General features: G+C 39.4%; 1 protein-coding gene across 1 annotated transcript; it reads right to left on the reverse strand.

The window, feature by feature from the left end:
* Positions 1-753: 753 nt before the first annotated feature.
* Positions 754-10,653, reverse strand: SUB1 (SUB1 regulator of transcription). The gene is made up of 5 exons (XM_082075785.1): positions 10,569-10,653; positions 8,682-8,754; positions 6,856-6,975; positions 1,438-1,546; positions 754-1,007 (listed from the first exon to the last, which is right to left on the reverse strand). Exons 2-5 carry the CDS (start codon positions 8,751-8,753, stop codon positions 928-930), a joined length of 381 nt encoding a protein of 126 aa, XP_081931911.1. The 5' UTR covers position 8,754; positions 10,569-10,653; the 3' UTR covers positions 754-927.
* Between the last annotated feature and the right edge of the window lie 575 nt (positions 10,654-11,228).

The raw sequence follows: 11,228 nt of genomic DNA on the forward strand, positions 1-11,228 counted from the left end.
ATGCATCGATTTTTATGCAATACTCTCGAATGAACAAAAGCCCTACAAAGACAGGTCAACTGTTCTTTTCTATAGAATAACTAGCTTGTATGTGCTTAAGAATGAATTTAACGCAGAGCTTGAAAAGGATAGCTAACTAACAACCACATTTGGAGCTTTTAAATACTATCTTACTCTGAGGTATATGTTTATAACTGTAAAAGTTTATGCATCACATTCTAAAATCTAGGGTTCAATAAGAAAGGCTAATTGTGTTTTCTAAGACAAGCAAGCTATAAAAAAATGGGAAGAAGTTGTGTGTGGCTTGTGTTCAAGTGTTACTGTTTATCGTAACGTTCCATGCAAGTAATGCAAAAAAGTCGTATACTCAGGAATGTTTACATCTGAATAAATAGGGTAAATTAGCAAATACAGTATTTAAAATTATCTACAAAAATGTGTTTTACCAAGTCTTCACTGTTTGTATCAAGTCTTAAAACAGAAAGCTGTCAGGGCAATACCAAAGAGTATGAAATAAAAGAAAAAAAAATAAATTGAGGCATTTTAAGAAATCTCCTCAGAAAACAAATTCATATTAACCATTAACTAAACTGAAACTAAAACGAAGACTAAAGCTATTAGGTGGTCTTATCAGCAAACACCTTCAATCAAACAGCCATAAACAATTATGCTTTACATATTACTTGTTTTGTTTATTTTACATCATGAGGTGAAAGCAACACTCTTACTTTTAGTAAAGTATACACAAATAGCCTCACTCAGAATACACTTTTAATGCACATAAGAAAAGTATTCATCTTACAAATCGATTTGCAATCCAAATATACAATAGATTGGAAAACAATATTTTAGAAAACAAAAGCCAATATAAAAAAAAAAGTTCGCTTTAAACAACTGAAATGATTAAAGTTTCTGTATGGTCTGTCTTTACAGTTTTCTTACTGCATCATCAATATCAGAAATCTGTTCCTTCAGCTGGTTCCACTGTTCTGGATTTAAAGAAATACCTGAAATGCATTAAAAATAAACACTTAAGACAAAAAGAAAATTGTAGAGAAGAATCTTGCATAATTACTATTAAGGCTGCATTCATACACGAAGTCTATGTTGTGACTACTAATGCCTGAGCTACTTCAACAACTGCCTCAGTTACAAAGCGAAACTACTCATTTGGAACATTTCGGATTAACTTCAGACTTTATCTCTGATCAAGTTTATAAATTACAAATAAAATCAGTACAGTATAACAAATTCATTCACAAGTAGTAGGCAAAACACAGGAAGTGAATACAGCTCTGGCCTTGACAGAAGGCAGCACAAAAAAATATTACTCTAAAAATATAATGTAGTAACAAAATATAAAAATCTGATACACAACATTCTCCAGCACACTGTAGCCAATGTTTTAATACAAAATAACATGAAACGGAACAATACCTTTTCTGCCAGGCTTCATTTCACCTTCTTGATCCATCCAATATTCTCTAATATCAATTAAGACTTTCCCTTTAAAGTCACGAACACTGACATACCTCATTTTGCCAATCTGTCAAAACACATACAAGAGTCTTTTAGGTATTTTACATATTACAGCCCTCACTTTTCCCAGCAGTATCAGACTCAGACGTGTGACATTGCACACTGAAGCCTATTTTAGACACTAGAGAAACAACTAGATCAGAAGCTTAATCCAGAGTAGTCAGTAGGCTAATAAGTAATGACAATATAAATGGATGAACAACTTAAAACAAGTTGAGCGTTCAGTATTCAATGCAAAAGTAGCTCTCCTAGGCTAAAAATACCTATATTCTTAACATGTTTACTTCTTAAAAAGCCACTAATTTTCTGCTTTCTGAAATAAAATTTTGCCTCTGTTATAACCATCTCTGTTTGCAGCATTTGTGAACAAACAGGGAAAGAGGGAGCTATACTCCCAAATCTAAATCTTGGTACATTCCATGTACAGAAAGCAAATTAGATACATAGGATAATAAAAATTTCTAGAGGGGTTTTTGTTTGTTTCTCTTTTTTTTTAAACACAGAAAATACAGATGGAAATGAAAGTTAGTCACCAACTATCCCATGTTTATTCCCAAGTCCTCACGGCACTTCACTGGAATTGTGGTTAAAATATTATCTCACTGTACCAGGTGTTCCAAAAAACCATTTGAATCTTTTAAGTTTACCAGTATGCAGCATAGTATGAAATGACTTTGGAATTCCATAATTTCTGCACTACAGTCGCTTTACTGAATTATGAGGGCACTTTATTCTTTTTTTTTTTTTTTTATGGGCAGGTGGGGGCGCAGAGGGGGAGACCAGCAAGGGAACTGACAACAATGCATTACACCACATATTTAGGTGCATTAAAGATTTTCCAAATCGGATAAAAAGACTATTTGTTCACATAAATTCAAACTATAGTGCGAATCTGAGAATCAGAAATTACATAATAAAATTACAATTCATGTAAGAAATTACTAGAATTCTGCATGTACCTTCTGGATACACTTTAAGAAGAAAGAACACATTCTAAAGTAAACACTATTAAAACAGAATATTCCTTCCTAATAGAACATTAACTTTAGTTTTCAACTTCCTTAGTTTATGCATCTTGCATTTTGATACTATTTAACGAGGGCCCAAACACACCTTACTACCATTAAGTCTGACCAAAAAGGTTAAACAATTATCTGGTCAACTAAAATATTCCACAGATGTTTAAGTCATAAACTGTTATTTCACAAAATAGATATAAACAATAGAATTTTGTTTGCTTAATGTAATTTTTCTTCTTATGCAGATCATGCTTAAATTAATTCTAAAATTGATTTTAAAACACTAAGAACATCTTTAGATACACAAGCCTGAAACAGTTTTCCTACTTCACAGCATCCTTTAAAATTAACAAGACAACAGTTTATAAGATAGTACTTTTGATTGATTTATTAAATACTTTTACAGTACTACAAATGTAACATTCAAAAATAAGGTATGATGTCATGGTAGCTTAGCTCTTTCAGACCAAACTTGGTACCATGCCCAAGCCCGTCAGCACTGCTGGCAAAGAATATCTTAGACTACATTAACAACATTTCTTGGTTTTACCCTTTAACACCTCAGTGACTTTTAAGGTCGCCTTTAAGAACAGCTTCAAGTGATGGTACTCCACAACACCTTGTTTTTCCAGGACTATCAAAGAATATTAGAGCATTGCCAAGTAATTCCAGATTTGCTATAAAAAATGAAACTTGATAGAATATAGCAGATTACAGCTACAAATACAGTAAAAGTGTTTAGGATTTGAATTTTAAGGATGAGACTATATCTCTTAATTCAACTACAGCAAGGAGCGGAGCAACAATGTAAAGTTCATTTACTCAGTTAGTAAATCTACCTTAAATGGAAACAGTTCCACATGAAAACACTGAAATTAGGTTTTACATCAGTGTCTAGATTTCACCTGAATGCCCATTTTAAATTTTGAATGTTTAGTTGAACTCTGTGCAAAACAGTAGCCGCTGCTAAAAGCTTGAAATAGGCTTCTAAAGTATGGTTTCAATTAACATCTAAAGTTAAAAACCTCAACACAAATCTGATTTAACTATTCAAGCAAACTGACGTTTCTTGATTTTCAGTTACCTGCAATTCTGGCAAATTCATTCTGAACAATTATATTTTCCAGCAGCCGCTGACAGTCCTAGAATAATTTTACTGACCTACAACACCTTTGTATCTCTATGACCACAGCAGTATTCCAAGGGCTGTATTGACTTATCACAGCTTAGTTACTGCAGTTCAGTGTTCACAGACAACATATGCTTTCTATTAAATATCACTTGTCCTTAGATTATACTATTCTATTGAATTACATAAATCAGAAGACATTAAAAGCATTATTTCCAGGCTTCCATTTCTTAGAATAAAATGCAATGAACTGTGTCGTGGTTTCTTTCACAGCTACACAACTGACTTCCTTTGTGAGTTTCAACAACCACCTTCTTCACCATTCTTTCGTCCTATTTCCAGTTTGTCTTGATTAAACTGTATACAGACTGTGGATGCAGAAACAGCAAAAAAGCATCCTTCTTTCTTAGCTGCTCACTATATGCACAGGGTCAGAAGCAGCACAATAAAGAGTCCCATAAACAGAGAGATCTGCAATACAGCAAATGGATTGTGAAACACGTTGGTGACCACTTAAGTTTCAGAATTAATGTGCTAAACCAATCACCTTTCCAGAGCACCATAAACTTGTATGTGTATCTACTTTTAGGAGCCTATGATAGATAAAGACATTACACTGTGAAACTGAAGAACATATTCCTCAAAAGTCAAAAACCAAGTACAACCAAACTTATATAAATAGGAAAAATTAAGTGGAGGGGAAAAATGGGACAACACACAGGCAGACATCTTTTGAAGTAAAAATTCCAGTGAAATGCAACACGGTTCCACTCTCGATAGCCATTAATACGGTATCCTGACAGCATTAACAAACCTTATCCAAATCAGGCATAGGCAGATGACAGGATCTGTCAAACTAACCAAAGCACATGATGCAGAGCTCACGTTGGCTTGAAGCCACAGAAGGAATCTAATGTATCAACACTAAATCCTTCTAAACTAACATGAATAATGCTTGTCCTTAGGGCCCCTACAAGAGTAAGGTAAGTTTCCACATGCCAGCTGCACCCAAATCCCTCAACAAATTCCAAAGATACTAGCCTACATATAAAGCCTAAAAAGGCCAAGACACGTAAATAAAGAAAATACACTGAGTCTTTTATATTGAATTAATTCCCTTCTACTTACATTTATACTGTTCTTCATAGTTAGTTTCAAGAATACCATTACACCAACACTAGTCTCAAACAAAAATAATAAAAGATCTTTATGAACATGCTGAATCTTTCAAATACAGCTGTCACAGCAAGCTCTATATCAAGTATACTTTAAGAGCATAGCCTGAAGGTGTAGAACAACACGCCTGTAAGTTTCACATCATCTGCTGCTGCTCACATAGTGTGGACGCCACAGTACTACTGACTATCCTATGAATGCTTTACAGCCTGATTTCCATCAACTGAAGCCACACTCGTAAGTTATACTGCAAAGTCACTTGCACACCAGAGATCATTTTACTGCCACGGGAAAGCAGAAAGGAGAGTTTCTAGTATTACTAATAGTCCTAGAACAAATAAAACCATACCTAAAAAATTAACGTGCAACTAGATCTCCAGCACAGTCTCCTGGGGAGGGGGAAGAGAGGAAAAGTATCCTCAGACCTGCAGTGCTACTTCTACACTGAAACAGTTGCATCTTTGTTAATGTACATAAGATGTTGCAGCATGAAGAAAATTCACAATGCTTCACATAACACAATAAGTGATATAAAAAAGAAAAATCTGTTTTTGATAAACTAAAAGGCAGACAGAGACTAAGTAACACTGATGTTTTAGGTCAAGGTGATACGCAAGTATTTTTTCTGTACTGTACTCAACACTGTTCTTATCAGACTAACAGGAGTCCTCTACTGCCTGTTTTTAGTAATTTATCATCTTAGATCAAAAAGGTTTAAAGAAATCAGAGTACGCAAATACTTTTGCTTTTATTTGAAAGGATTTGGTTTTTTGGTTTTGGTTTTTTTTTGTGCATCGGGGAGATTCAAACATTTTAACTGCTTTCCCCAAGGCTGGAATTTCCCAACTTATTACAAACAGAATAAAGCTTATACACATTTTTTTTTGAGTTCTAACTGCAGTTCGCCTCATTATGTATAGAAGACATTACCTCATTTTTCCTACATGGTTCAAAGTATGCCCCAGCAGAACTACAAATATTATATTCTTCCTTTGATGAGGAAGAGTCCAGGCATTGCTCTCAATTGAATCTCTCCCTCCCAACTACATGTGAAGAGGCAAGTGAGAAATGATACATTAAAAATAACTGCCCTGTATTACAGTCTCAGTTAAGCAAGTCTTCCCTCTGGAAAAGCTTTTTTTCCCATATTATTTTGCACAACTACAGCCCAAAGCCATTTATTTTTGCCTTACTCTGTGCTGGGGCCATATTATTAGGCACCTCTCCCATATCCTTTCACAAACTTAAGAACCAAAGTTTCTAAAAATTTAAGTTCCTTTCCAGACAGCTAGTCAGAGACATTTAAGAAGTCTTGATACACACCCCTAAAACACGTAATTCTGAGCTTCATGTATTCTTGCAGAGCCTTCAGCACACACAGCTATTACCTTGGCTAACCCCAGGAAATGCAATACCCTAAATTCACAAATGGATCTTACTACTGAAAACTGTACATTCATCCCATCCTAAAAACAAGGACAATGTCAAAAATTACTATATTTTTGGATATTCAGTGAGAAAAACCTGCATCATAAAACAAAGGTACACACAAGACTTATTACAAGACACTGCATTGTAATACAGCAGCCACGTTGCCCTTGACCTAGTTAAATAGGAATGAAGAGTCCATACTTTGGTTTCCAAGAACCTTTCAAGAGCCCTGATTAGAAAGCATTTCCATGTAGAGATAGTTCTGATCTAACATTTACAGTATATTCATGGTAAGTGCTGTATTTATGGACAAAATTACTACCCAGCAAGTTACCATGGGCAAAGATATGAGGGTTAGATCAACTGCTACAACTCAGATTCTTTGCTGAAACCTGACAATGCTTTTTCTGAGCATCTCATCTGCACAGCTAACATCATAATTCCCAACACTTACGGAGACCAAGCACTATGCCGTCAAGATATTTGATCACCTCATAAAATTTATACTGAATATGGTATAACATGTTACCTTAACCAGGCTCTAAGAGTCATCAACTTTACCTGAAACATATTCTCGTCTCTGTTACTGCTTTGCTTAGAAGAAGCTGCACCTTTTGAACTTTCACCAGTCTTTTGTTTCTTTACAGGTTTTTCTGGAGCTACTTGCTTTTTCCGCTTTGCCTTGGAGCAAAAATAAAAAAAAGAAAATTATGAACCACAAGTGATCTTATAAGTTATGAAAAAGTTTACATTAGAGGTCACAAATTACTACTATGCAATCCACATTATCATCTTCTTTCTGTGAAACAAGAATTCAATGCTGTATATTTAGACTGGAATTAAAAAAAAAACAAAATATCAAATGAACCTTATTCCATTCCCAGTGAGGTTTACCATAACAGTTTGGCTTTAAAGAGAACTGAATGAGATGAGAATATATGTCAAAAAGCCTGTTCTTTCTGCACAGTGATACTGTCAGTTCAGTCACTTTAATAAAAAAATTAAGGTCTGATGGAAGTTTCACCCTACTTTCCACTGAGTACAACAAAAAATGCAGGACAGCTTACAAATATTCTAAAAAAGAAAAAATAATACATAACATAATGAAGAAAGGATCTGGTAATCAGCTCCATTAGAGCAGATTTTTCTCTTTTGTTAAATCACAGTCCAATCTCTGTCCATAACATGATAAATCAAACATGTTTTAAGAACATTCAGATGATCACCTGTAAATCACATTACCTGCAGATGTTACAAAGTTACTATTTCTATTAATGGTTATATAGGAATCATGCCCACTCCAAAAAAAAAAAAAGTAATACGAAGATACCAAAACTTAGTCTCAACTGCTAGAATGATATTGTGGCTAAACTCTTTTAAAGGCAAACAATTCCAACAAATATGGAAGGTTATAATAGGAAAAAAACCAATGCCTTAGGCCATTAAAGCAGACTATTAAGACTCTGTCTTTTCAGGAATACATTTCCCTATCAAACTCACCTGAACATTTTCTCTTATGTTAAGATCCAACACAACGCCTGGTTTGCGAAGTGCAACCAAGTCACATTTGAATCAATTCACTAAAGCAGAATGACTCTCTTCACATACTACACTTGAAGACCTGACACCTGCGTTACCACCTAACATTTCTTAAAAAGAGAAATTCAGTGTTTTTTTCAATTTTTGTTCATGCCTAGCAGATCTATATAAATGTATAAATTAACTAACTATAAAAAAATAAATGGGAACACTCAATTTATATATTTAAACTAGTCAACATATGTTAAAATTAATCAACTCAAAGACGTTCAGGCTGGCTCAGATTTTAAGCGAGAAACTAGCAGGTGCTACTACAGTAAATATAAGAATTTGTAAGAAACAAAGGACATGGAAACAAGATAAGCAAGTGGCACATGGCGGACAGAGCATCTGGTAGTTTTTCTTTTGGACAAGTAATCCAGATAACAAAATGCAGAGGCATGGACGGGGGTGTTTGTCCTCAAAATTAGTCCAAATTCTTGCCACCAGGGGCAGCTTATACAAGAAGCCTTCTATTACTTGCCACAAAGCAGCAAAGAATTCCAGGAAGGTTGTGGCTAGATATATCACATGGAAAACCCTGCAGAGAGCAAAATGCAATTTAGGAAAAAAATGTTTAGTGCAAGGCAAAAAGCATCCTATCCATTCTACCCCTAATCTTGGGGGCTGTTTTGTTGTTGTTGTAGTTGTTTGAGAAACGTTAGGTGAGTGGATTGTTTTAGGGTTTTTTTTAAGTGTCTGATGAACCATATGGAATGACACGTATTTTCTGACATGACCTAATCCCTTAATCCCAACCTGAAATATAAGAGTTAATACAGTAGTAATAAACTGCATATAATGTTCACCTTTTTGTCAACTTCACTATCTGAATCACTGGCAGATGAGCTTGAAGACACAAGTTCCTTTGACTTAGGCATTCTAGGAAGAGAAAAATAACATGAGAACACTATACAAGGAATATGTGCCATTACTTGTTTGTAGAGGCTCATCTTATTCAAAACCCTCCTAAAGACTTTCCTGCCTTTTCATATAAAGCTTTAATACACACTGCACATGCAATCTCAAAACACACTTTCCTCTTACACCTCATTCCCCTTTTGCTGCAACTACATTAAATGCAGTGTTTTAGTTTCTGAACTGTTTTCAAAAGGTACAATTTCTCACCAGTTTCATACACTCCTGGATACAGCAGAAACCATAATGTAAAAAATACAATACTGTCCTCCAGCTGAATTATCATTGAACTTACACGGGCATTTCGCTCACTCGGATTTGCAAGCATCATGCTGCATAATCGTAATACATGAAGCTAAAGTTCTCCTCAAAAATAGAAAAATCTGAAAAAACACCTCAGTTACAATGAACTACAGTATTGCGATTAATATTTCCACTGCAGCTTTAACACATCAGTCTCTAAAGTCTATTCATTTGCCAGACAAGTGGACATTCAACTTTCCTTGAATGCATGCTGCCAGGTGTGCTTCTACATCTCTCCAGTATGCAAATGTGTGGTTACATATAGCAGTTGCACATCTTGCCTGCTACGAGAAACTCTTTGCAACAAATACAAAGCTCTTTTGTTCTTTCAGAATAAAAACAAGCATCCCAGAAATAAACTGTATAAATTAAACTAAGCTAGGAAAGTATTAAAGAGGTATATCTCAGGAGAGGAAGTGGAATAGCAGTATTTTTATGCTGGCAGCGAAATAAATCGCATGCAAAGGGAAAAAACAGAGTCTGAATACTGCTAATAGATCAATGTGGTTCTAAAGCATGCTAAGTTCTGTCATAATAGCTTGGAGCACAAGGGTTGAAGCTGTAGCACTGAAAATGAAACAGGGTATGGGGAAGCACACACAAGCCACGCTGTAGGGTGAAGTCAGAGGAGAACTGGAATGGGACAATGGGAAAATACGTACAGGGATGGTATGAAATCGGGGAGTCGAACAAGAAAACACTGATACGCTGGGGGGGCTTAAGGGAGCGGGCAGCAGCAGGGGAGAACCCCAGGGTCCGCATCAGGGGGAGCGAGCGACAACATGGAGGAAGGTGGGGGCGGAAACCAGGGAAAAGGAATGGGGAGCGCGAGGTGCCCCTCGGGAGAGGCTGCCAGGCAGAGCCTGAGGAGACACCACAGCACTGGGGAGAGGGAGGGCAGGACGAGACGGACCAAGTGAGGACGAAGGAAAGGGAGAGAGACGAAGGACACCAGGTAGGCGGGCCCGAGCCGCCATTTTCCTCCCCTATTCCTCTTCTCCACGACTGGTGTTGCCCCCCAGGGGAAAGGAGCGAAGGCCCAGACAGGGGGACGCGGGCAAGGACGCGAAGGCCAACCCGCGGCAGGGCGGCACCGAGGGGCTACAGGTCACCGACGGCACAGGGCAGCACACACACAAAAAAGGGTCGGGGGTCGTTAGCAGGCAGGGTCAGATCCCAGCGTCGGGGAACCGGAGCCGGGCGGTTCCCCGCCGCCATTTTCTCCCTCACTCAAATCCTCTCTGCCCCCCCAACATGGCAGCTTCTCCTCGACGGCGGCTCCTCCTCCCGCCCCAGGCCCGCTCCTCAGCGGGGCATCCCTCCCGCTGGGCATCGCGGGCACTCGAGGAACACGCGAAGCCTCGCCGCACGGCTGCCCGGCGCGCCGCCCGCGCGCCGGCCGGGAGATGCCGAGCGCCCCGCCGGCGGCGGCCCTGGGGGGCGCGACAGGAGGGGGTGCGTTCCCCGGCACTCACGTCTTGCTCCACGCGCGGTTCCTCTGCACCACGAGCGAAACGGAAGTGACGCACGGCGGAATCCCCGCCCCTGCCCCGCACCACGTGGGAGGGGCAGAGGGGAGGTGTTTAAAGGGGTCGCGTTTCTTTGCCGCCGGTTCCCGCCGGAGTGTGGGGGCTGGGGTGGCAGGGCGGCCCCGAGCGCCTCCGGTGGGGCTGGTGTCCGCGTCCGCCGCCGAGCGCCAGCCGAGCGCCGAGGAGGTCGAAGCTCGCCCGCCGAGTGATCTTGTGGGGCTGACAGCAGGGCCTGGCCTGGAGCGGGCACCTCTCGGGGCTGCGCGCTGCCGAGGGGACGCGGCGGCGTGGCCGGGCCTTCACCCGCCGCTTGAGCTGCGAGAGAGGCTCGGGTCCTGGTGCCTACCAGGAACGCTTAAAGAAAATAAATAAAATAAATCCTTAGAAGGCTGTTCTCTGTAGCACGCTGCAGCGTTGCCTCGATGTCGTTGGGAGCCGCCCGGCGGCAGCCGTGCCCGGGGCAGCGCCGTGGGGCGGCGGCGCTCCGGTGGGTTTGCAAAGCCGGGCCGCTCTCCAGGAAAGCGCCGGTTCCCCTTTCTGTCACCGGGTTTCACTTTCCTCCTGCAGAGCTTTGCGGTCGGGGGCCGTCGAGCGTGAGGGCTCCGT

The sequence above is a fragment of the Streptopelia decaocto genome, assembly GCF_964273445.1.
Source record: "Streptopelia decaocto genome assembly, chromosome: Z".
Lineage (NCBI taxonomy): Eukaryota > Metazoa > Chordata > Aves > Columbiformes > Columbidae > Streptopelia > Streptopelia decaocto.